The 27,772-nt window shown below is 37.0% G+C and overlaps 1 protein-coding gene across 2 annotated transcripts; it reads left to right on the forward strand.

The window, feature by feature from the left end:
* MYCT1 (MYC target 1) lies at positions 1-27,182 on the forward strand. 2 transcript variants are annotated; one of them, XM_045500074.1, is made up of 2 exons: positions 1-199; positions 24,557-27,182. In XM_045500074.1, the coding sequence occupies exons 1-2, from the start codon at positions 1-3 to the stop codon at positions 25,063-25,065; spliced, it is 708 nt and encodes a 235-aa protein (XP_045356030.1). In that variant the 3' UTR covers positions 25,066-27,182. The 2 variants fall into 2 exon arrangements, with proteins under 2 accessions (XP_045356030.1, XP_045356031.1); XM_045500075.1 differs by lacking the exon at positions 1-199 and adding an exon at positions 18,716-18,746.
* The last annotated feature ends 590 nt before the right edge of the window (positions 27,183-27,772 follow it).

The raw sequence follows: 27,772 nt of genomic DNA on the forward strand, positions 1-27,772 counted from the left end.
ATGCAAACCCAAGTATATGAGGGGTTGTGTGAAAATTATTTTTCTCTTGCTGAACCACAAAGACATAGAATCAAAGTGCTTCTTTCGAACATACTGGCTTTTCTTTCTTTTTTTTTTTTTTTTCTGTCTCTTCTATTTCTTGTGGATATTATGGCTAATAACACAAGTTTAGGGAGTCCATGGCCAGAAAACTTTTGGGGTAAGATATTTTCTTTAACTGTTTTTAATTTAAAATTAGGATGCAGAAAAGGTCCTGCATAATTTATTGAGTGAAAATCTCTGAGTTAGTTTGTTTACCATAAACTGGTTACTTAAGTTTTCATAAGTTTATTATAATAAATATATTCACATAATGTGTTTAAGGTGGGTTTTGGAGACACTCAAGAAGAATCTGGGCAACAAGTATAGATTTTGTTTGGTGTTACAAAATATAATTAGAAAATAATGAGAATAAAAATGTGAAAAAAGAAAAGATGGAAATAATTGCTGTTTAGAATACGATAATGTGGATTTTGTTGGAAAATTAAGTTTTATTTGTCTTAAGGCTATAAAGTATATGTTTTATTTAATGAAATCAAGACTTGCTGAAGAGGTTATTTTTTCATTGTCAATGTCATACTCTTTATTTTCCAAAGGAAATCAAAACAACAAAATCTATACTTGAGGACTGTGATGTCATAGATAAAATAAGGAATCTTGTTGTGAAATTAAAGGAAGAAAAAACTATAATAAAAAAAGTTCACTTGAACTAACATTACATATAACATTAAAAGGAAGCCTATCACAAAGGAAAAAAGAAACAATACAAAAGTACTTTTTGGCTGAGTTCAGACACAGCTACTAGTTAAATATCAGTAATGGAGTAGAGTTGAGGTCAAAATTACCAGCTGTTCAAGGCTAAAGAAGGAAAATGCTAAGGAACATGGACTAAGATGTAAATTGACGAGTATTCTTGGATTCAGGGATATTTTAAAAATAAGGGGGAATATTTCAGTTAAATTCAGAAGAAAAATTTAAAGGAATCAATGGAGTTTATGAAGAGATCAATAGCCTTATTTTTTGTCTAGAACAGATTTTTTAATTCCCTCAGAGAACTATTTCATACTTTCTTTTGTGATTTGTGGGGATGCTTTGGGAGCTATCAGTGAAACGGAGCAGCAATATTGACTGTCCCTAACAACCTCACCTAGCACCTAGCTGTCCGCCATCACAAAAATGTGCATGAAGGGAAATAATTCTTTTTTTCTTTTTCTTTTTTACTATCAACCCTTTATGTTTGCTTCAGGCCCGGAAAGGAGGGATATTAGTGAACACCCTAACATAATCATTAAAAAATAAGAAGAAAGTAAATTATGTTTGCATACTGTTAAGAATGGCTTTGGTAATTAGTAATTCTTGGAAAACCCAACAGCCAATAAGCCTTAAAACTGTGGGAGTCTTAATTATATATATTTGTTACAATACTGCTTGCTGTCTTCATATATAAGAAAAGTGAATGCATTAAACACACACTGAAAAATAGCTAGAATTTGTTTATGCCAAATTCATCATTACAAAATTAACTATACAAATTATTCAAAAGTAAAGTAGCTCTTACTACAAAAATTAATCTGTGAAAGCCAGATTTATTTTTTTTTTCAGACCATTTGAAGTTAAATTTCAGGTTTACTTAAGTGAAAGGAATCACTAGCCACTGACTCAAACATGGGTAATAATCATAAAATAAACCTGAATTAATAAGACAATGCTTAACTGAAGTCTATTTACCGATCCTAAAAACACTGATTTTTTTGTGTGTTATTTGTGCTTGAGAAGGAATTCAAACTTACTGTTTCAAAGATAGTTCCTAGGGCTTTTTTTTTTTTTTTTTTTTTTTTTGTCTTAGTAGGTGAATGCAATGGAAAATAGATGGAAATAATGAAAACCAGGAAGGGGAGTGTTACATTGATAAGCATTAACAAAACCAATGCAACCATGTTGAGCAGATATACTGTTTGATGATTTGGGGGAAATATATGAAAGATCACATTATTTCTTCTGGGGTAAAAAATACTAAGTGTAAAATGTAAAAATCTAAACATAAATATAGTAAATGTAGAAATTTCCTAAAATATAAATGTAGACCTTTTTTTTATTTATTTTTTTTTTAACATTTTATTTATTTTTGAGACAGGGAGAGACAGAGCATGAACAGGGGAGGGTCAGAGAGAGGGAGACACAGAATCTGAAACAGGCTCCAGGCTCTGAGCTGGAGCCCAATGCGGGGCTCGAACTCACAGACCGCGAGATCATGACCTGAGCCGAAGTCGGCCGCTTAACCGACTGAGCCACCCAGGCGCCCCAAATGTAGACCTTTTAAATTTTATTTCTTATTTATATCTAAATGGGTATCTATTTTGATCACTGATTCCGCAGAAATATTATTTTGAAAATCTTATCAAGTACATTACCATGCATTTTCTATTGTGTCCAATTTCGAATTTAGAGAATAAAGATGGAATTGCTGAGAAAAGGAAAACTTGCGCATTGAACTATATAAATTTCTCGAACTTAACGCACTTAAGATGTATGGAAAGTTGTTTTCCAAATATCAGTTTTTGGGGGGTTACTTTAATGAATGCTGAAAAATAAGATACTGATACCAGGTTGTTACCAATAATAATAGCTTGCATTTTCATAGTAATCACCCACTAGGACTTATTAATGTTGTACAAGCATTACAGTCATTAGCGCAAGAGGAAGCAAAAAAAGTGGTTTGAGGCCAACAACACAGCTGAAGGCCACCTGTATTTCTCTCTTTTGCTTTCTTTAATGCATTTTTCTTCTCTGGGAACATTCCCCACCAAAGCAGCAGGAACCAGAACCTGTAAAATTTGCGGCATCCTGCCTCCATGAAATAGTAGACACGTATCCTTAAACTTAGGATTCTCTCTCTCCCTCTCTCTCTGCCCCTCTCCCACTTGCTCTCTCTGTCTCTCTCTCAAAATAAATAAGTAAACATATACAATTTTTTTAAATGGCAAAAATGGTCCCAAAATCTTTCTTAGAGGAAAAAAAAAAATGATGCTTTATCCGTTCCTGTAAGTCGGAGGAGATTCACAGAAGGAGATAATCCTAGGAAGGACATGTTAATCATCATTTTCCCCACATTAACTTATTAACTCACTCATTCATTCACCTATCAGTTTATTAGTTTACTCGGAAGCATTGACTGGCCACCCATTATGTATTAGTCAATGTGTTAGGTGTTAGTGATATAAGCAAGGCGTAGTTGGACAATTTCAGGGAGTTCAGGAGAAATGCTACCAACATATATGCAGAAGCAAAAGCACACGAACCACATCTGTAGAGGTGAATGTCTTGAGGCAGATATTTTTAAAGTTTTGTGTACTTTCAGTGTAAAAATTTGACCTGATTTAACATAATAATGTTCAATCTTGTGACTTTAGATCTTCCTGTTTTCCTCTTCCTTAGGACCTTTCCCTAAGGTTGGAAAGGGCCTAAGGTGGGGGGATTATAGACTATTAGGGGTATTGGAAGGAGAGGGCCTTTGATTCTTGACCTCATGTTCTGGTCTCTGCTGATATCTACCAATAAGTATTTCTCATCTGTTTTTAGGGCATTGCCCTTTCCTCCCTTGCTTCCACTGCTGAGGGCTCTTACTGTAGAATCCGGCTCATGTGGTCTATGCAAATTTTGTTAATGGCATGGTTTCTCCTTTTTTTCATGTCCCCTCTAGTCTACTACTGCCTTTTATTCAGGGACTTTTCCATCTGTCTCAGTGGTATAGAACAGTATTGAATGCTCTCCCATAATCCGAGGGTTGTGAAAGTCTCTTGAGGTTAAGCTGTTTATCAAGTGCCCTAAGCCCAGATGTACCAATGTCTACCATCCCCACTTCTACTCTGCCTGTCAGGCACCCAGGGTTTCTCAGAGGGAAAACTCCATTTGGACCGCATTTGGACCCCAGGAAGCTGGGAATGGATACCAGTTTCTCTGGGATTCCCTAAATCAGTCTATAACTCATCATGAGCAGAGATGGAGTGATGATCCCTTCTAGTCCCTTACTAGTCACATACTAGGTCAGGAGGGTGGGAGCTACATGGAAGGTTTAATGGCCTGGTAAGAAAAGGAAGAGAGATTGCTCTCTCTCCCACTCTCTGTGAGCATGCACTGAGAAAAGGCCAAGTGAGGTCAACAGCGAGAAATAGGTCACCTGCAAGCTACGAAGCTTTCACCAGACCCTGATCATGCTGACACCTTGATCTTGGACTTTCTAGCTCAAAGAACTAAGAGAAATAAAGACCTGTTGTTTAAGCCATACAGGCTATAGTATTTTGTATGGCAACCCACATTGACAAGGACATGACTCGTAGACTGTGGTTCATTTTTCCCAATACCGTTCTTACAGTAAAAAGATATGTTTTTGAGCCCTTTAGACTCTTAGCATTTTGAAATTCTAGCAAACAAACAGAACACTCTTATCTCTCTCAAAATATCTAGTGATTGCAGTAAAGCAACTGTTTTTCAAGGTTTTTACCTATTTGGTTTTCATCCATTCTACATATTTGATAATCCAGTTAGAAATTCCAAGGATCAACTTTTTCTTTTTCTATGCATGCTTGCTAACCGTACGAATCCTCTCCAAAGTAATTGAAGAGATGAAGGGTTGTGAACTGATTTATTGGGTAGTCAAGTGTCAAGGGGAGAAAACCTTGGTTAATAGCTGAAAGTTCTATTTCCTGTAGAAAAATGTCTACATTTAATACACTAAATTAAATGTTACAGGTCTACTCTCTGTAGATAGGAGCAGGATGTTCTCAGAGAAACTGGAGACAGAGAGAGTTTATTGAACACAAACCCCAATGATGTCCTCTATATTCCCTCCTCCTAAAAAGCAAGCCAATGTTATTATATTTCAAATGCGTCTTTAATTTGTATTTGTAAAACAAACATGTGTCCATCATTGGACACATGTGCATCATTGCACATTAATGGCCTACCAATTATTTCCCTTATCTCAGTTACCCAGAAAGCTTGAAAAACAAGTGTTTACAAATTGTTGTCTTTAAAGCAGCTACATCTGAATTATATAAATAAATTTGAAAATGCATCTCTCACTGGGCTCCATGATCAGAGATTATGATTCAGTAAGCATGAGCCTAGAAGGCTGCACCGTTTACTAGGTCCCTGACCTTAGAACTCCTGTATCTACATTCAAGAGAGAAATTTGCCTATAATAGTCTTTTCTTGCGATAGTCTTGTCGGGCTTTGGTACTAGTGTTAGGCTGGTCTCATAAAACAAGTTAGGAAGCGTTTTCTTCTACGAGTTATGGAAGTTTGTGTTTTCTAAAACTTTTCCCACTTAAATTAAATTTCCATATATATTGCCTTAAAGTTGTTTGGGATACTCTCTCATATGTTTTTCCAACATTTTATTATAAAAATGTTCAAATATAGGGAAACATCAAAGGATGCTTACAGTGAATACCCATACACATACCCCTTAGGTTCTATCATTTACGTTTTTTCTAAATTATTGTTTTAATGTTTTTTTCATTTTTTGAGAGAGAGAGAGAGAGAGAGAGCGAGCATGAGTGGGGGAGGGGCAGAGAGAGGGAGACACAGAATCTGAAGCAGGCTCCAGGCTCTGAGCTGTCAGCACAGAGGCCGACACGGGGCTCGAACTCACAAAGGGTGACATCATGACCTGGCTGAAGTCAGATGCTCAACCAACTGAGCTACCCTAGTGCCCCTATCATTTAGGTTCTTACAATAGTTATTTTATTCACCTACCTATTCACTTGCATTTCTTTCTTTTCTTTTTTTTTTAATGTTTATTATTTTTGAGAGACAGAGAGAGACAGAGCATGAGCGGGGGAGGGGCAGAGAGAGAGGGAGACATAGAATCCGAAGTAGTCTCCAGGCTCTGAGCTGCCAGCACAGAGCCCGATGCGGGGCTCGAACTCACAGACTGCAAGATCATGACCTGAGCTGAAGTCAACCCCTTACCCAGCTGAGCCACCCAAGTACCCCTATTCATTTACATTTCAAAGTAGACTGAAGATGTCAGTATACTTCTTCCTAATTACTTCAGCGTGTATATCATTAATCAGAATTCAATATTTTTTCTGTTTTTTTTCCTTTTAAAGTCAAATTTACCTACAATGAAATGTGTAAAATAAATAATAATGAAGTGCACAGATTGTAACTGAACATTTGCTGAATTTTTACAAACATGTACACACCTGAATCACTCTGTCTTCAATCATAGATATTAAATATTATCACAAACCTAAAAAGTTCCCTAATTCCACATCCCAGTCAGTTCCTGTCTGCAACATCCCCAGAAGAAACCATTACTTTGATTTTTTTTTTTCTAGAACAGATTAGCTTTGCTTGTTCTAGAACTTCTGATAAATGAAATAATATAGGATTTACTCTTTTGGTTATAAGAATAGAGCTGTAACAGATATTCTTGTAAGAGTCTTTTGTTGATACATGTTTTCATTATTCTTGGTAGCTTCCTAGAAGTGGAAGAGCTGGTCATAGCTTTAGTGTAGGTTTGATTTTATAGAAAATTGTCAGGCCTTTTTCCAAAGTGGTTATGCAATTTACTTTTTGCAAAAATATATGAGGTTTCCAGTTGCTTCAGATCTTTTTCAATAGCTCTTTTTTTATTTTCAACCCTTTATATTGTAGCCTTTCTGGTCAGTATTTAGTTTTATCTTATTGTGGTTTTAGTTTGTATCTTCCTGATGCCTGATGATGATGAGCAGAGGTTGGCAAAGTATGGCTTACTGGCTGAATATGATGCATGACTTGTTTTTATAAATAAAGTTTTATTGGGACAATTGTGTGTTTATGATGTTTTGTGCTACAATAATAGAGTTGAGTTGTTTCAATAACGTATGACCTGAAAAGCCCAAAATATTTGCTCCCTGGGCCTTTAAAGACAAAAATTTGCTGATTGTGACATTGAACATCTTCTCTTGTGCTCATGGGAATTTGAATATATATTTTGAAGAAGAATCTGTTCATTTCTTTGGCGCATTTTTATTTTCTTTATCTTTCTCCTTCTCCTTCTCCTTCTCCTTCTCCTTCTCCTTCTCCTTCCCCTTCTTCTGTCTTTTTATTATTGATTATAAAAGTCCTTTATATATTCTGGTGTCAGTCAGTCATCAGATAAATATTTGCGTTTTTTTTTTTTTTTAAGTTTATTTATTTATTTTAGAGAGAGAGGGAGGTGGGGCAGAGAAAGAGGAAGAGAGAGAAAATCCGAAGCAGACAGAGCCCTATGTGGGGCTTGAAAGATGAAGCTGAAATCAAGAATCCAAAGCTTGGGGCACCTGGGTGGCTCAGTCGGTTAAGTGTCCGACTTAGGCTCGGGTCATGATCTCACAGCTCATGATCTCACAGCTCATGATCTCACAGCTCGTGAGTTCAAGCCCCGCGTCAGGCTCTGCGCTGACAGCTCAGAGCCTGGAGCCTGCTTCAGATTCTGTGTCTCCCTCTCTCTCTGCCCCTCCCCCACTCATGCTCTGTCTCTCTCTGCCTCTCAAAATACAGAAATGTAAAAAAAAAAAAAAAAAAAAAAAAAGAATCCGAAGCTTAACCAACACACCATCCAGGCAATGTTTATTACCTGTAATGTGGCTTGTAAATGTTTACTACCTGTCTGTGGCTTGCTTATTTATTTTCTAAAGTGTCTTTTGCTGAGCAGATTTAAAAACTTTTAAGTCTAATCTGTATATCTAGGTATCACCTATCTACTGTGTTTGTGCTTATTTTAAAGAAATTAAAAGAAAATAGTCTTTTATATTTATACTGATACTATTTCTGATGTTCTTTATTTCTTCCTGAAGCTATAAGTCTTTTAGTTGATATCATTCCCCCTCAATCTAAGGGTTTCCTTTAGCAAAGCTTTTATTTTTTTTTATTTTTATTTTTTTCATTTGAGATTCTTTTTTTTTTTTTCAATATATGAAGTTTATTGTCAAATTGGTTTCCATACAACACCCAGGGCTCATCCCAACAGGTGCCCTCCTCAATACCCATCACCCACCCTCCCTCCCCTCCCACCCCCCATCAACCCTCAGTTTGTTCTCAGTTTTTAAGAGTCTCTTATGCTTTGGCTCTCTTCCACTCTAACCTCTTTTTTTTTTTTTCCCCTTCTCCTCCCCCATGGTCTTCTGTTAAGTTTCTCAGGATCCACATAAGAGTGAAACCATATGGTATCTGTCTTTTCTCTGTATGGCTTATTTCACTTAGCATAACACTCTCCAGTTCCATCCATGTTAGCAAAGCTTTTAATGTAGTTCTGCTAGTCATGAGTTTTTCTCTAAACCTGGAAGATTATTTATTTCTCCATTATTCTTAATAGATAATTTTCAGGATATAAAAAATCTAGTTTGATTGATTTTTTTGTTGCTTTGAAATATGATGGTATCCTATTGGGGATTAGTAGTTGTTCAAATAATTGTTTTTCTGAATGTAATTATGTCATTTTAATTTTTAATTAAATTAAAAATTTTATCTTTGGTCTCCAGCTGTTTGATTATGATGTGCCTGTGTACAGTTCTTTACATATTTCCTGCTTGATATTTCAAGACTCTTGAATCTGTAAACTCATTTCTTTCATTAAGTTTGAAAATTTTCAGTCTTATTTCTTCAAGTAGTTTTTAGCTCCATTCTATTAAATATTTGTAAATTGTTCCATAATTCCCTGAGGCTCTGTTCCTCCCCACCAATTTTTTTTTTCTCTTTTTCAAAATGGATGATTTCTATTAACCTATTTCTTTTTTTTTTATAATTTTTTTTACATTTATTTATTTTTGAGAGACAGAGAGAGACAGTGTGAACAGGGGAGGGGCAAAGAGAGAGGGAGACACAGAATCTGAAGCAGGCTCCAGGCTCTGAGCTGTCAGCACAGAGCCCATGCAGGGCTCGAACCCATGAACTGTGAGATCATGACCTGAGCCAAAGTCGACCGCTTAACCAACTGAGCCACCCAGGTGCCCCGTCTATTAACCTATTTCTAAGTTTATTGAATCTTTTCATTGTCATCTTAAGTGTAATGTTAGACTCATTGAGTGATTTTTTTTTTTTTTTTAGTTTTGATGTTCTTTTTAGTTCCATTTGGTTCTTTCTTAGAATTTGTATTTTCTGTTGATATTTCTCACTTTTCACTCTTTTTTTAAAAAAAAGGTTTTTTTTAATGTTTATTTATTTTTGAGAGAGAGAGAGAAAGGCAGAGTGGGCAGGGGAGGGGCAGAGATAGAGGGAGACACAGAATCCGAAGCAGGCTCCAGGCTCTGAGTTGTCAGCACAGAGCCCCATGGGGGGCTCAAACTCATGGGCAGTGAGATATGACCTGAGCCGAAATTAGCAGCTTAACTGTCTGGGCCACTCAGGCACTCCTCCGACTTTTCATTCTTTATGAACACTGTCCTTCACATCACTGAACATAAATATACAAGTTGCTTTAAAATTTTTGTGTGCTAATTCCAACATCTGGGCATTTTAGGCTATATCGTTTGTTTATTATTATTTATTTTTATTTTTTAATTTATACCCAAGTTAGTTAGCATATAGTGCAATAATGATTTCAGGAGTAGAATCCAGTAATTCATCCCCTACGTATAACATCCAGTGCTCATCCCAACAAGTGTCTTCCTTAATACCCCTTTTCCCATTTAGCCATCTCTTCACCCCCAACCCCTCCAGCAGCCCTCAGTTTGTTGTCTATATTTAAGAGTCTCTTATGTTTTGTCTCCCTCCCTGTTTTTATATTATTTTTGCTTCCTTCCTTTATGTTCATCTGTATTGTACCTTAAAGTCCTCACATGAGTGAAGTCATAGGATATTTGTCTTTTTCTTTTTTTTATATTGTAGTATTTATTTATTTATTTATTTTTAATATGAAATTTATTGTCAAATTGGTTTCCATACAACACCCAGTGCTCATCCCAACAGGTGCCCTCCTCAATACCCATCACTCACCCTCCCCTCCCTCCCACCCCCCATCAACCCTCAGTTTGTTCTCAGTTTTTAAGAGTCTCTTATGGTTTGGCTCCCTGCCTCTCTCACTTTTTTTTTTTCCCCTTCCCCTCCCCCATGGTCTTCTGTTAAGTTTCTCAGGATCCACATAAGAGTGAAACCATATGGTATCTGTCTTTCTCTGTATGACTTATTTCACTTAGCATAACACTCTCCAATTCCATCCATGTTGCTACAAAAGGCTATATTTCATTCTTTCTCATTGCCACGTAGTATTCCATTGTGTATATAAACCACAATTTCTTTATCCATTCATCAGTTGTTGGACATTTAGGCTCTTTCCATAATTTGGCTATTGTTGAAAGTGTTGCTATAAACATTGGGGTACAAGTTCCCCTAAGCATCAGCACTTCTGTATCACTTGGGTAAGTTCCTAGCAGTGCTATTGCTGGGTCATAGGGTAGATCTATTTTTAATTTTTTGAGGAACCTCCAGACTGTTTTCCAGAGTGGCTGCACCAGTTTGCATTCCCAACAGTGCAAGAGGGTTCCCATTTCTCCACATCCTCTCCAGCATCTATAGTCTCCTGATTTGTTCATTTTAGCCACTCTGACTTTTTCTAATTTCGCTTAGCATAATACCCTCTAGTTCCATCCATGTAGTTGCAAATGGCAAAATTTCATTCTTTTTGATTGCCTAGTAATACTCCATTGTATATATATATACCACATCTTTATCCATTCATTCATCGATGGACATTTGGGCTCTTTCCATACTTTGGCTATTGTTAATAGTGCTGCTATAAACATGGGGGTGCATGTGTCCCTTTGAAACAGCACATCTGAATCCCGTGGATAAATGCCTAGTAGTGCAATTGCTGGGTCATAGAGTAGCTCTATTTTTAGTTTTTGAGGAACCTCCATACTGTTTTCCAGGGTGGCTGCACCAGTTTGCATTCCCACCAACAGTGCAAAAGAGATCCTCTTTCTCCGCATCCTCACCAACATATGTCGTTGCCTGAGTTGTTAATGTTAGCCATTCTAACAGGTGTGAGGTGGTATCTCATTGTGGTTTTGATTTGTATTTCCCTGATGATGAGTGATGTTGAGCATTTTTTCATGATTGGCCATCTGGGTGTCTTCTTTGGAGAAGTGTCTATTCATGTCTTTTGCCCATTTCTTCACTGGATTATTTGTTTTTTGGGTGTTGAGTTTGAGAAGTTCTTTATAGATTTTGGATACTAACCCTTTATCTAATATGTCATTTGCAAACATTTTCTCCCATTCCATCAGCTGCCTTTTACTTTTGTTGATTGTTTCCTTTGCTGTGCAGAAGTTTTTATTTTAATGAGGTCCCAATAATTCAATTTTGCTTTTGTTTCCCTTGTTTCCTGAGACATGTTGAGTAAGAAGTTGCTGCAGTCAAGTTCAAAGAGGTTTTTGCCTACTTTCTCCTCAAGGATTTTGATGGTTTCCAGTTTTATGTTTAGGTCTTTCATCCATTTTGAGTTTATTTTTGTGTATGGTGTAAGAAAGTGGTCCAGGTTCATTTTTCTGCATGTTGCTGTCCAGTTTTCCCAGCACCACTTGCTGAAGAGACTGTCTTTATTCCATTGGATATTCTTTCCTGTTTGTCAAAGATTAGTTGGCCATATGTTTGTGGGTCCATTTCTGGGTTCTGTATTCTGTTCCATTGATCTGAGTGTTTGTTCTTGTGCCAGTACCATACTGTCTTGATGATTACAGCTTTGTAATATAGTTTGAAGTCCAGGATTGTGATGCCTCCAGGCTATGCCTTTGTTGACTACCTTTTCTCCTGAGAATGGGTCACATTTTCCTGTTTCTTCATATGTCAAGTAATTTCATATTGTATCTTTAACATTTAGAATGGGCTTTTGGATTCGGCTATATTACCCTGAAGACTACTTTTTTTCTCATTTGTTTTCATGGGAAAATAACATAGTAGGAACTCAAACCACAAAAACCTATAAAGCCTGTCCTTTAACAAGCAGTTCAGGTCTCAGTTTGGTTCAGTTAATTTCTTTATTTTCTCTAGTTATTCTAAATGAAACATGCAGTGTAGTTCTGGAGTTGGGCACAGTTACAGGATATGTTTATCCATAAAATTTTGAGACCCTTCTCTCTGGTATTCTCTTTTCTAAAATTTCTCTCCCATACTCAAACAGCTCTGGTTGCCACAACCTCTGTCCTCTATTTCTCCAGATTGGAAATACCGCAGATTTTCAGTTGGTGTTCAGTTATTGCCCACATAATACAGACTGGAAACTGTCCTCGGGCTAGAAGTTTTTCAAACTAGGAAATTCACCTACTGCCTGCTATTTGAGGCTTCCTTCTTTTTAATTTTTTTTAATGTTTCTTTATTTTTGGGAGAGAGAGAGAGAAAGAGAGAGAGGGCGGGGGGAGGAGCAGAGGGAAAGGGAGACACAGAATCTGAAGCAGTCCCGTCTCTGAGCTGTAAGCACAGAGCCTGATGCAGGGCTAAAACCCACAAACTGTGAGATCATGACCTGAGCTTAAGTCGGATGCTTAACCAAATGAACCTGGCTATATAATCTGTTCTAATACCATCTTGTTAATTTCTGATATTAGTAATTCTCTCTCTCTCTCTTTTTCTTTTTCCTTCCCTTCTTCCCATTTGGTCATTCTTATCAGCAGTTAATCAATTTTTTATTAGATGTTTTTTCATGGAAACCACATTAGGCTTTGATAATTCTCCCTCTTTGTTTCTTTTCTTTTTTCTATGTCTTTACATTCTGCTTTCTCTTATCTATTTCTTATTTATTTCTCTTATTATTTCCTGTATTATTCCATTTTACTTGTGTTTGATTTAGTTTTTTTTTTTTGCTAGCTTTTTGATATGGAATATTATATAATTGATTTTTCAGCCTTTCTTCTTTTTATTTTTTTAATTTTTTAAGTTTTTAAATTTATTTTGAGAGAGACAAAGACAGCACCAGTGGGGAATGGGCAGAAAGAAAAAGAGAGAGAATCCCAAGCAGGCTTTGCACAGTCACTGCAAAGCCCCACATGGAGCTCAAACTCACAAAACCATGATTTCATGACCCGAGCAGCAATCGAATCAGATACTTAACCGACTGAGCCATATGGGCACCCCAGCCTTTCTACTTTTTAAATTTATGCCTCCAAAGGTACACATTTTCTTCTAAGCACAGCTTTAAGTGCATATCATGTGTTTTGATATTTCATATTTTTAATATAACTGTTAAAATATTTTCTAATTTTCATCAGATATTTTTATTCAAATATTTTTATAAGTCCCATTCTTTCTTGAAATGGTTCAACTTGTTATGTATTTTCTTTAACATATGAATTCATGGTTATTTTAATAATTGTGTTTGATAACTGTAATATCTTGATAATTTATGGTTATTTTTCTATGATATAGTCATTCTCTTGGTTTTTGTTCATTTGGTCTTGTCTCTTGGAATGCTTTGTAATTTGTTATTTATGCTTAGTAATGGCTGAAGCATTGTAGAAACAATTTTAGACTCTAAGTAAGTTTATCTTTTTCTAGAAAGGATTGATTTTTCTTCTGGAATTAGTTGGGGTTAGATCTATTTTTATTTTATTTTATTTTATTTTATTTTATTTTATTTTATTAAGATGAAATTTTAAATAGGGTAATCAGGGTAAGTCTATATAAGAAGGTGATGTATGAATGAAAACCTGAAGTTAGCCACGGAGATACCTGGGGAAAGAATTTCAGAAATAGGTTACAACCAGCGCAAGGTTCTGAGTCAGGAGCACATCCGGTATGTTGAAGGAACAGCAAAGAGGGTGGTGTGGATGGAGCTAAGACAGAGGAAGGGTAAAAATGAGCAAAGATAATTGGGAACAGGTCAACTTGGAACTTTAAGAACACTTTTAGGAGTTTTCTTTTGCTCTGGGAGAAGTGGAGGGTTTAGAACAGAATAGTGTGATTTGACTTCTATTTTCGAAGGTTCACTTTGGCTACTGTATTGGAATAGAGGGTTGTTAGGGAATGATGGGAATGATAGGGTCAGAGGTGGTGGTCATGTTGGACTAGGGAGGCAACAGAGTAGATAGAAGTTGAATTCTGCATATATTGTGGGAAAAAACCATATAGGATTTTCTGGCAGATAAGCTACACATAGAAAATACCAACACTTTGTTCATTTTATTATGATTAATCAAGTTTTCTGTGCCCTATTATTCTCTCAAAATATTTTTGTCAAATTCTTCTTATTGCATGAACCATCCTCCTGTATACTCTAAGGTACCAAGAACAGAAGAGCTTTATTTGGCATTAGCTGGGCTTCTGATTCTTAAAATTGCAAAAGGTATTGTGAATTGATCAATGTTCCATTCTGTTGACACTGATAAAATCACTTTTCAGATTTGGAACAATTCAACTCAAAGCCACTAGATGGTGACCTCTACTAAATTTTAATACTAATGGACAGACTTTGAAGCATTGATGTACTGAAAACCAGATTCAATATTAGAATCTTAGAATTGAAAGATACTATACTGGCCATTATTTATAAGTCAGCAAGTACCAAATGACTTGAGTAAGTCATACAACCATTAGTAGAAATAGTTATTATTCACTGAAGACTTATATACCAGCCCCTTGCTAGTTGTATAGATATACATTACAAAATCAGGATAAGGATATCTAATTTATATTTTTACCTTACTGAGGTTAGAATGTGTACCTTTTACCTTCAAAGGGAGATCTTAAGATTATTGATAAGTAAGAAGGTAAATTGTCCTTCAAAAAGAAGGATCTGTGCCAATATGTGTGTATTTTTTGGGTATATTGTTTTAATAGTACATTTAAAAAAAAAGACTTCCAGAATTTGTTATCAAAAATCTGCCAGAATGGAATTACATATATGAAAATTTAAAGCTACATGGCCAAGAGATGCTGTTTTCATTATATGTTGTCTGTATTCCAGTTTGGTTCAGAAAAATCATTAACTACAGTTGAATTAAAAAAAAAAAATCCCTATGGAAGACCATTCTGGAACAGGCTATACTAAAATTATGGCTTGAACAGATAAAGGGGATTAAGAGTACATTGATCTTGATGAGGACTGAGAAATGTTTGGAATTGTTGAATCATTATTTTGTACACCTGAAACTAAGAGAACATTGTATGTTAAACTTGAATAAAAAATTTAAAAAAATGACTTGACATTTGTTTCTTATTGCTTTTCTGGAATTTTACACTGTTTATGCAGTTTGGATGCAAGGGAGCTTAAGAAGATAGATAAGGGGAGCCTGGGTGGCTCAGTCAGTTGTGTCCGACTTCAGCTCAGGTCATGATCTTGTGGTTTGTGAGTTTGAGCCCCACATTGGGCTCTGTGCTGACAGCTCAGAGCCTGGAGCCTGTTTCGGATTCTGCATCTCCCTCTCTCTCTGCCCCTCCCTTGCTTGTTCTCACTCTCTTTCTCTCAAAAATAAATACACACTAAAAAATTAAAAAAAAAAAAAAAGATAAGCTTTTTACCATATAGTTCAGCAAGTCTTAGACATTCTTATGTCATTATTATAGTTCATAGTTATTAAGAAATTCTGCACGTATGGTAGCAGCATAAGAATTAGTGCGATTGGGGCGCCTGGGTGGCTCAGTCGGTGAAGCTTTCGGCTCAGGTCATGATCTCGTGGTTTGTGAGTTCAAGCCCCGGGTGGGGCTCTGTGCTGACAGCTCGGAGCCTGGAGCCTGCTTCGGATTCTGTGTCTCCCTCTCTCTCTCTGCCCCTCCCCTGCTTACGCTCTGTCTCTCTCTGTCTCTCAATAATAAATACACATTAAAAAAAAATACTAGGAATTAGTACAGTAATTTCTAATATGAATATTTGACTAACTTCAGGGGTTAGGAAGCCATTTGCATGGTATGTGCACTCAAGTGAACAACAAAACTTAAGGGAATCCATATAAAAGCAGCATGATTTTTTCTGTCATTTTTATAACTTCTGCTCCATCTTAATTTATATTCATTCAAAATGTAACTGGTTTATTACTAATGTATATATATTATTCTCATGATTCTCATGTGCATTTAAAATTTGTCATTTAATCTTTTCAGATATCTCTATAACCCTATACAGTCTTCTATTTATAATAGTAATAAGATATTTTGAGTTATTATTACCTATACTGCCTGCCATTTCCCTAAATTTCAGGCATAGATGGTACATCTACAGTGTTAAATATGATATTTAATATTATAACATCATAAATATTATAATATAGAAATATTATAAAGCCATAAAGAAGAATCATTTAAAACAGATTTATTGTCAAATTGCACTCCTAGAAATATTGTTCTAGTTTTTTTTTTTTTTTTTAATTTTGTTTTTTCAACGTTTATTTATTTTTGGGACAGAGAGAGACAGAGCATGAACGGGGGAGGGGCAGAGAGAGAGGGAGACACAGAATCAGAAACAGGCTCCAGGCTCTGAGCCATCAGCCCAGAGCCCGACGCGGGGCTCGAACTCACGGACCGCGAGATCGTGACCTGGCTGAAGTCGGACGCTTAGCCGACTGCGCCACCCAGGCGCCCTGTTCTAGTTTTAGTGCCACAAAAAATGCTTTTATTCACAAACTGAAATTTTTCATTTAAGAAAATTTTGATGAATGAATATATTCTATAACACTGGTCTGCTAGAGTTTGGATATTACCCTTGTTTTCTTATATCAGAATAGTATATTTTGGAAATTAGTCATCTGGCACATAAATATATTTCTTACTCTGCGTATTTTGGTTGCCTTTGCTAATTTTCTCCATCGATTTCAGAGACAAGACATTATTTTCCCTTGATTGTACATTTGAAAAGTATCTAACTTTTTTCTTGAAATTAAACCTTATGCTATTTTTCTCTTTTTTAAATGTTTTTAGTTATTTTTGAGAGAGAGAGACAGAGATAGAGACAGAGGGAGACACAGAATCTGAAGCAGGCTCCAGACTCAGAGCTGTCATCACAGAGCCCGATGCAGGGCTCAAACTCATGAACCGTGAGATCATGACCTGAGCCGAAGTCTGATGCTTACCCAGCTGAGCCACTTAGGCGCCCCAAACCTTATGCTGTTTTTCAATAAAGATAAACCACTGAGAACATTTTATTTGTCAGAAGAGACAGCAATAGAGAGGCTCAAAGGATACAAACACTGAGACCATCTATAGGAACTCCTATAACCCTTAAAGGCCTTTATTGGGTAACTGAATCTATTTTCTCTTTAAAGATTCTAGTTTTATCCCCATTTAGTTGAAGTGAAGTGAATATATCTCTTTAATATCATCTATTATATCTGCTTATAGCCTGAGATATTTAGAATCCTCGATCAGACCATAGTGGTAACATTGGTTTACAGAAAAACAGGGGCATATACTCTGCAAACTTGAATATTTGTCTTCTCGTTTTATTCCATTTATGAGTGAAAGCAATAGTCCCCTGACCAATGCCAGCTGTCAGTATTCAATCATCAAAACAAATCAACTGTTAGTTCTACCACATAAAACTTAGACTCTGTTTCAGTATCATTAAAATGAGGATTCTGAACCAAGGCATTTTTAAGAGTTAGTTTTAGCTGAAACCCCTTATCTATAATTCTATATCTGAAGTTAATATTTCTTTTTTTAATTAAAAAAATTTTTAAATGTTTTACTTAGTTTTGAGAGAGAGAGAGACAGAGTACAAGCAGGGGAGAGGCAGAGAGAGAGGGAGACATAGAATCTCAGGCAGGCTCCAAGCTCTGAGCTGTCAGCACAGAGCCCGATGTGGGGCTTGAACTCGTGAACCACAAGATCATGACCTGAGCCGAAATTGGATGCTTAACCGACTGAGCCACCCAGGTGCCCCTGAAGTTGTTAATATTTCAAATTCTCCAGTAGAGGCTGTTGATTCAGGAGAATGTTATCTATAGAATGCATAATATTGCCTTAACACAATTTCCCCAAGTATTTCTGTTTGTAACAGGCTACCAAATCTGGTATTAAATTGGTACATTTTTTATGCATTTTAAGTTCTTCACTTATGTTTTAGATTAATATTTTCTTACAACACACCTAAGAAATATAGTATTCCCCTTATGGGTTTGCTTGAGAATTGAGCGGTATGATACATGCAAAACAGTGCCTGAGACCTATAGATTAAATTAATTAAATAGAAACATACTATAGTGTTTAACATATTCATGAAATAAAAATAAGATTGCGTATTTTATAAATTATATTCCTCCAAATATCGAAATTACCTAAAGTATTTTTTTCAATTTTTTTTAATGTTTACTTATTTTTGAGACAGAGAAAGACAAAGCATGAGCAGGGGAGGGTCAGAGAGAGAGGGAGACACAGAATCTGAAGCAGGCTCCAGGCTCTGAACTGTCAGCACAGAGCCTGACGCGGGGCTCGAACTCATGGACCGTGAGATCATGACCTGAGCCGAAGTCGGATGCTTAACCGACTGAGCCACCCAGGCTCCCCAAGTGTTTTTTAATGTTGATTTATTTTGACACAGAGAGAGAGAGAGAGAGTATGAGCAGGGGAGGGGAAGAGAGAGAGGGGGAGAAGAGAGAGAATCTTAAGCAAGTTCCATGCTCAGTGCAGAGCCTGATGCTGGCCTCGATCTCACAACCATGGGATCAAGACCTGAGTCGAAATCAAGAGTCAGATGATCAACCGACTGAGCCATCCAGGTGCCCCAAAATTACCTAAAGGTTTAATGAAAACTTTCTGGGGTGGAATAATAGAACTTCAAGGAGCTAATAGTTTACCTACTAGATCTCTACCTAATGCTTTATTTTCCCATTCAAAAGTACAACATCTAGATGAACCTTGGTATATCTTTCATTCATTGTTCTAAATAGGAAGATAGGATTTCTGAGTCAGTTGAGTGTCAGACTGTTTGATTTCTGCTCAAGTCATGATCCCGGGGTTGTGAGACCGAGCCCCGTGTCAGGCTCTGCACAGTGTAGAAATTCTCTCTCTCCCTCTGCCCTTCTCCCCCACTCATGCTTGCTCTCTCTCTCTAAAATTAAACAAACAAACAAACAAAAAAGCCAAAAAAAAAACCCTAAAACAAAACCAACAACAACAGCAAAAAACACATTTTCAGCGAGGTACCGAATTTATGCAGCCAAAACTTAAAGGAAATTTAGTGTTAATGATAATGAAACAATAAAAATTTGAGCAACTCTATTGTCTTGTAAACTTACATAAAATAGTAAAGGCATATAAATCTCACGAAGTAAGAAGATACTGAAATTTTTCTAAAACATTATGATTTAATCCAATTATTAAATCACTGCTAGAAAATAACATCATAATCGAGATCTTAGGAGCAAGAACCTCTAAACCTCAGTTTATAGCCCCACTCCCCCCATGTCTTATTTCTAGTGTTTTAGATGGTGTAATCCTTTGGAATAATTTTTAGGTTCTTTTGACTTTGGGTCTCTTGTGACTAAGTGTTTTCTTTCCTATTCTTATGGTTACTTCCCACATTAAGTCATTATTATTATTGGGTATCTGGATCATGGCAGGAATGTTCAGACCTGTTTCAACTATCTTCCCTTCTCTGGGCCTTGGTCTGTCTCATTTATCATGGTTAGCTCTGTATTCTATCCTTCCTATTAGGTCACTTTGTTCAAGGCTCTTTTTTGCTCCCTCTGCCCACAGTAGAGAGATTGAACTTTTTAGAGATGCCCTCATAATCCTCCATCATCTGACCTCAATCTGCTCTGGGCAAAGTGGCCAACGGCTCCCTTATTGCAGGCTTAGAGGAAATTTTCTTATCTTCATTGAAGTCTTATAGGTTGTAAACTCCACCAGTGCTAACATTTTGTTTTCTTCACTCTTGCCTATAAATTTAGCCCTGCTTGGTATCCAGTGGATGTTTTATATGTTAAATAAATGAATAGATAAATGTTTCTGGGGCAAGTAGCTGGTAATCACTTCCACCTAAAATTGTTACTTAGAATCAGTGCTAGTATATTTTTTGTCTGATCAGACCTCCCAAATTAGTCCTTCTTTGTTTCTTTGTTTACTTCTGCCACCTGTTAAGTTGTGATTTTCCTGGAAATCTATTCTCAACTCACTTCTAAACACACTCTTGCTTTTAGTGTAAATGCTTTCCATGATGGCTACAAGTCTCTTGTACTATAAAGATTCCTAATTCTGCTCCTTTTTAAGCTCCATATTTATTTAACTCTGATTCCAAATGAGTATCTCAGGGGCACTCAAGTTCAGCATCTTCCACTATCTTACATTTCTTCTTGGTTTGGATGAATGATGCTAATATCTACCCTTGCCTGCCCATGCCAGAATCCCGGGAGTCATTGTAGATTCCTCCTTTCCTCAGTGTAGTAACGTATGGTGTTTTTACTGGTTGACTTTTAGAGGACAGAGGTGGGGAGGAATTATGTGTCCTTTGTTTTTTATTTTATTTCATTTTTTGTCTTGAAGGACTCTAAAATTTTCCCCACTCTTCCCTCTTTTCTTTTTCATTGTGTGGTTTCCAAAAAGCACCTCTCTTTCTCTGTCATTTCTCTTTTTAACACCTTTATTGAGATAATTCACATACCATAGGATTCACCCATTAAAGGGTACAATAAATGGTTTTGTTATAGTCACAGAGTTGTGTGACCATTCCCACCATCTAATATGAGAACACTCTGGCCTTCAAAAAGAAACCCACGGCCATTAGTATTCCCTCCCGTTCCCTCCACCCCACCCACCAGCCGTAGGCAATCACTTATCTGCTTGTTCTCCCCATAGTTTCCCTACCCCTCTTCTGGACACTTCCTGTAAATAGAATCTTACAAGATGAGATCTTTTGACTGCACACTTTACCCTCTTCTTCCTAAGGGAAGGATTACTTTCCAAGGCTGCCTTTTCACATTCTTTTCTTTTCTTTTCTTTTTTTTTTTTTTTAACATTTATTTATTATTGAGAGACAGAGAGACACTGAGCATGAGCAGGGAAGGGGCAGAGAGAGGGGGAGACACAGAATGCGAAGCAGGCTCCAGGCTCTGAGCTGTCAGCACAGAGCCTAATGCGGGGCTCGAACTCACAAAATGTGAGATCATGACCTGAGCTGAAGTCAGACCCTCAACTGACAGAGCCACCCAGGCACCCCTGCCTTTTCACATTCTTGCATGCACTTGTATATCCCTTTACTATAGTCGGGTGTGCTTATGGAACAGAATACCTTTTCATTATTTCTACACTTTTTCTGGAACCATCCTTTCTCTCCATGAAGACTTGAGATAGAAGCATGGGAGAGAAGGTATTGATATCTGTTTTATCAGTTTACTTTCTTGGTAATTGAAGTTTGGATGTTCTTCGTCTTCTAATTATGCCGAAGGCATGGGTTTTGTATTGTTTTATTTGTGCATCTTGTTCTCTATTGTTTTTTTGGAAGAAATTCTGGGACATTCTGATTTACACAGCTATCATTGCCTTGGCAACCCAGAGTTCCTATAACTTCTTTTTTAGGTTCCCAATATTTGGGGGCACTGATAGTTACAAGTGAATTTTGAATTTTACTATATAACCAATGAGTCTGATTTTAGTTTCTGACTGTATTTATTATTTATTTGTTGTTTCCAGATAAAGCCTAATTTTCTAAAATCTCTGTCGCAAGAGATTGAATTTTAAGGCTATGAGTCAGTATTATTTTTATGAGACATTTTGGGAGAACAATACTTGGTCTAGCAGAGCTGTTCTAAATCATCTTATAATTTAGAGTCCTCTTCCTATTACAAAGAATTTATTGTTTAGATTTGATTTAAGCGACTGTTTTGGAGGATTTTGATCTAAGCATTTGTGAAGGTAATTGTAAAAATAGAACAAAACATACATAGTCTTGACACAGGAGATAAATGTGAACATAAGGTAGAAGGACACTAATTGCTTCTATATCTTAAGATTAAGGAACAATGAGTAGTCTTATGTATTTATTAGCATTGGTTTTGTTTTGCTATTTTTGCATTATATATTTTCTATATATTATCATAGATTGCAACAATAACCTGAAAATAACCTTGATAACCATAAAATCTAACTTCTTCATTTAAAACATAATAAAATGAGGGGTGCCTGGATGGCTCAGTCGGTTACGCATCTGACTTCGGCTCAGGTCATGATCTCATGGTTCATGAGTTCGAGCCCCACACTGGGCTCTGTGCTGACAGCTTGGAGCCTAGAGGTTGCTTCAGATTCTGTGTTTCCCTCTCTCTCTGCCCCTCTCCCGCTCACGCTGTGTCTCTCTCTGTCTCTCAAAAATAAATAAATAAACGTCAAAAAATAAAAAATAAAAATTAAAAAAAAACATAATAAAATGAGTCCAAACAAATTTCCTAAAAATCATACAATATGTTAAAAGATAAAGCTGAGTTGGGAATCTTGAATCAGTTAGCTTTTGCTGTATAACAATCTACCCCAAAACATAGTGTGGTAGGGTTCCCTCCCTAAAGAGAAAAAGAGAGAGAGAGAGAGAGAAAAGGAGAAACCCAGAACAAAACAACCCACAAAACTTCAAGATAACCTGGCTATCACCTATGTGACAACATCCCTCATGACCTCGTAAACTGAGACCACTTAATCAGACTACATGTTTGTGTGTGTTACCATATATGGGAGACAAAGAAATAGAAAATGTACTAAAAAAAACTATGCCACGTGACGTTCGGTGCTCAGTTCTTTCGGGTACGAACCCAAATGAGCGGTGCCCACAGGAATAAAGTTGCTTTCTGGAAATTAAAAGGCCCCGGTGTCACGACTGTCTTTGCGAGAATCCTGCTACGACAGCAGCTTAAAAATATCATCTATTCAGCTCACAATTCTGTGGGTTAGTAGTTTGGACGGGGATCAGTCAGCTAGATAGATTTTCTGCTGGTCTTCTCTCATGTGTCACACTCAGTTGTTAGGCTAACACCTGAATGATCTAGGAAGACCCCATTCATGTGTTTGGAGGTAGCCGTGTCTTGGCTGGAGCAATGGGGTAACTGGCCCAATGTGTCTCTCATCATCCGGTAGGCAAACCTGGGTTTGTTGGGCGCTGGCAATTACAGGGCTTCTGACAACAGCTGGGGTGGAAGCTGAAAGGCCTCTTGGAGTTTAGGCTGCATTTTGCACAACTTGATCTCCATCGCATCCCATTGGTAAAAGCAGGCTGTGAAGCCAGCCCAGCTTCAAGGGCAGGGAAGTAGATTCTACCTCTCAAAGGGAGGAACTTCAAAGCATTTGCAGCCTCTCTGTTTGTTTGTTTTGTTTTTTCACAATTCAAAACCTCATTGAGCTAATTTCCAGTCCCTGGTCCTCTCAGTACAGAATCCCTAGATAAGCAATGAGATAAGATACCTCTTTACTTCCCGGTAACTAATTTTTGTTCATGAACCAGTAACTAATGTTTGTTGATGAAACCAAAAAGTGATACTTGAAATGGATCTTGAAGAACAGGTTTTTCAGACAGAAATTTAAAAGTTGTGTCCAGATATAAGGAAAAATACGTGGAAAAGCACAGAGCTTGAGAGAAAAAGACAGGCTCTGGGATAGTGAGAAAATCAGCATGACTTGTGGGTTAGATCATGGGGAAATGTGGTGGGGTCTTCCAAGGCTGGTGATAAGACGTGAGAAGTCTTCTGATGTGCAGAATGTCTTTACATTCAAAGCAGGGGCTCTGCTCCCCAGTTTTCTTCAAAAAGGGGTTTTTAGTTCACAAGAAAAAGCATTAAGATAGAATTTCCATTTGGGGAAAACCAACTCCCCTACCCCCTGAACAGGAAATCTGAACAAATACAAGTTCTGTGAATGGAAGGATACTGGTATATAATAGAGATTCTATGGATCCAGGGGACAAAACTGTCATTATCACAGTGAGGGCATGACAGCAGCATGGACTGGAAATGATGGTCCAAGAAAGAGCACAGTAGTCTGCATGGGTCATGTCATCAATGAGTCAGAGATACAGGTTACAATCCAGGAGTTCAGGAAATAGACCATAAATCAGTCAGCCCACCAGATGGCTCTAGCTCAGCACTTCCTGTTACAAAATGACCACAGGAAGTGAGACGTCATGAAGCCTGCAGGTGGGAGACATCGCTGGGGTTGATGAAAGCAGAGGCAGGAAAAGGCAAAGTCAATTTGACTACAAAATCCTTTATCAATTTCTGGAACATTATTACTGCCGCAGCGCAAGAGGAAATAATCTTAGGACTATATTTGCAACCTTATAACCATTTATGAACTGAAGAATCCCCTTTAAAAAAACAAAAAGACTATTCTCATTTATTACAGGTGATAAAATAGCATCAGCAACGTGTAATGCTACAGCTAAAAATGTTGCTTTAGATCCTTTTGCTTTAAAAAATAGAAGCATATCAGCTGATATTCATATATGGACCTAGCGCAGTCTTATATTTCCCTAATTCACAATCGCTTTCAATTAATCATGTACTCCATAGTTACTGTTGGTGCTCTGTCCTGTGGTTTTAGTTGAACAGCCATTTGCAAATGAAATTACCTATTTGATTTTGTTTGTTTGTTTCAGAGGATGTTATCACGTCCTTCTCAGTGTCCATTACAATTGTGCTCGTAATTGGAGGGCTTATTTGGGCTCTGTGTGTCTGTTTGTCTCGAAGAAGAGCCAGTGCCCCCATCTCGCAGTGGAGTTCAAGCCGGCGGTCTAGGTCTTACAACCATGGCCTCAACAGAACTGGATTTTACCGCCACAGTGGCTGCGAACGGCGAAGCAACCTCAGCCTGGCCAGCCTCACTTTCCAGCGACAAGCTTCCCTGGAGCAGGCAAATTCCTTTCCAAGAAAATCAAGCTTCAGGGCTTCAACTTTCCATCCCTTCCTGCAAAGTCCACCACTTCCGGTGGAAACTGACAGTCAGCTGGTGACTCTCCCTTCCTCCAGCTCGGTTCACACCATCAGCACTTCGCACAGTCTGAGCCGCCCGGATTTCCACTGGTCCAACAACAGTCTTCGAGTGGGCTTTTCCACACCGCCCCCACCTGCCTATGACTCAATTATAAAAGCATTCCCAGATTCCTGAGGAGGGTGCTTTTGTTTTTAATTTGTTTCTTCCCTTTCTTGGCTTTTCCCGAAAGAAAATTACAAACAGGCTAAACGGAATTTTGAGGGCATGGCCCAAACAGCTGATGAGTTTCCAAGTTGAATTATGTTCATGCACTATAATTCAATGCAGAAAATGTAAAACACATTTTCTTTGAATACACTTTTTCCTTTTGTCTCACAGAATAGTAATGTTTTCCAAAAAGGTATATATTTATGTTTTTTTTTTTTTAACTCAACCTGAACGTTATTAAAGACAGTGGTTCTTATCTGAGACTCGGCTGTGATACAGTATATAAATATTTTAGACTAAAATTAAAACTTTAGATATTTGTGGTTTACAATCCTCATTCACTGTCCAATGTGACTATAAAGGGGGAAAATCACTATGTCACTTTAAAAAAAAAATCTATCCTAAAGAATTTTAATTTTACCTTCCTCGGAATGACATGAATCCTTTTATAGTCTTGGATTTTTAATGGATTATATGAGCACAAAAGTGACAGAACAGAGATTTTAAAGTTCCTTGATGGCACTCATTTATGACAAGTGTGGGAACCAAGCAAAGGAAGAGAAACTCTGTGGGCGTTATAGGACACTTCAATTTTGACACTTATTTTCCCCCCACCCCAGCCTCTTTTGGTGCCTTCCCCAAGAATAGTTATCTACATCATTGAGGCGAAATCCGTGGGTTTACTAAGATCATCTAACTCTCCTTCACTGTTATAGTTATGTTGTTAGACAAGCAATACCAGCAAACCCAATTCTTTGACCTAAACTTTAATAACACCAAGCTCACATTTTTCCTTGGATATATTTTATTTCTTAGATATAAAGTTAGCCATTGGGGAAAGCACTTTATCTAGGGACCATCTCTTGTGACTTCACAGACAAATGGGGGTCGGTAGGGAGGAAGTCTATCATTGCGACAACCATGAAGATTGCTCCTTCCTGGATCGACTCATCGGATATCATCCCTTGTTTGCTTTTCTACGAATTTCAACCTCACATTCTATGAAGAGTCTTTGTACAATGATTAAACCATGCCATATGGTCTTTGGTGCAGACACTTATTTAAGGAGTCCACTTCCACAGAGGGCCACCCTCTTAAAACAAGGTACATTCCCAAATATGGGCACCAGAGAGCTTCAGTGGCCAGATGCTTACGGCTGTCCCTCTTCATGTAAGGACACAAGTTCACTGGAGTATTATTCAAAAGGCCTAGGGTTCATTTCTGATAGAGTGACTATTTAGCTTATGTTGCTGTTTGTTTATTTCTCTGAACACTGGGATTTTTCATGAAGAAAAATGTACTATTATTTTAGCTTCTGCAGTGCAGTGCTCACAGCTAATAGTGTCTGAGTATGTTTCAAGAACATAATAATTTTTACATAGTAAGAGATTCTGTATGGCATTCTGTTTTTTATTTTTATTTAGCATTTATTTTCCATTGTTCCTCAAGGACAGTTATTCTTAATGATGTCTATAGATCGATGCTGTCTAATGTAATATACCAACAAGAAAGACAGAAAGAAAGAAAGAAAGAAAGAAAGAAAGAAAGAAAGAAAGAAAGAAAGAGAAAGAAAGAAAGGCAAGGAAAGGAGGGAGGCAAAAAAGCAGTTAGGAAGAAGGGAAGAGAGGAGGAAGAAAGGTGTTAAGAAAAAATTCTCACAGGATAACCAATTTGTTATAAGTTGGTTTTTAACAAATCTGGCAATTGTCATGTAGCCAGTTAAGATTTCAGGAGAGCATTAACTTAGTAACAAAGCTATCGTTTACTTCCAGGTCATCCTTAATGTTTCATATGAGAAGTAAACAAACTGTATGGCTTTTATCTAGAATTTATACTGGGATAAAAATCGCTTTATAGCTTTCAAATTAGGAAAATGGGAGCAGAAATCCCGCGGTGAATTTAACCATCTGGCAGAATTATTGCCTCCCCTTTCCTCAATTATGAAACAATCAAAATGAGTATCTTATAAATATTGTGCAATTTATGAAATGTGAAATTTAAGCAAAAACTAGAGACTTTTTAAATTGTATCTGTTTAATTTGAAATGTTTAGTTGATTATGCAATAAAATTAAACTGATGTCAATTTCAGTTCACAGTTTGTTTATTGAGTGACCTGTGACTATCTCACATTTACTTTGGTATTTTAATTCAGTCTAGGCCATTCTTTATCTATTCTTGAGAAACAAACTTTATTTTATATAGAAATGGGTAACAAAAAAAGGTTACATCATAAAAAATGGAACAAGGTGTTTTAATTAATAATGCAGATGTAAAATGAGTACTTTTTAAAAAAATTAATTAAAAAAAATTTTTAAATGTTTTATTTATTTTTGAGACAGAGAGAGACAGAGCATGAGCAGGGGAGGGGCAGAAAGAGAGGGAGACACAGAGTCTGAAGCAGGGTCCAGGCTTTGAGCTGTCAGCACAGAGCCCGACACAGGGCTCAAACTCACAAACCACGAGATCATGACCTGAGCCAAAGTCAGTGGCTCAACCGACCAAGCCACCCAGGTGCCCCCCCAAAAATATTAATTTAGACTCTTACTTCACTAAACAAATAATTCCAGAATTACTTAATTAAAATTGTAGAGAATAAGCTTTTTTTTCTGAGATATAGTTGACATGTAACATTATATTTATTTAGGTGTACAACATAATGATTCAACGTCAGTA

Source organism: Leopardus geoffroyi, chromosome B2 (assembly GCF_018350155.1).
Source record: "Leopardus geoffroyi isolate Oge1 chromosome B2, O.geoffroyi_Oge1_pat1.0, whole genome shotgun sequence".
NCBI classification, from domain to species: Eukaryota; Metazoa; Chordata; class Mammalia; order Carnivora; family Felidae; genus Leopardus; species Leopardus geoffroyi.

Bases quoted from the DNA above. Each gene is read 5' to 3' on its own strand.
- MYCT1 (XM_045500074.1), top strand. From the start codon at position 1: ATGCAAACCCAAGTATATGAGGGGTTGTGTGAAAATTATTTTTCTCTT. The intron at 200-24,556 runs GTAAGATATTTT...TGTTTGTTTCAG, and splicing joins ATGGCCAGAAAACTTTTGGG to AGGATGTTATCACGTCCTTC.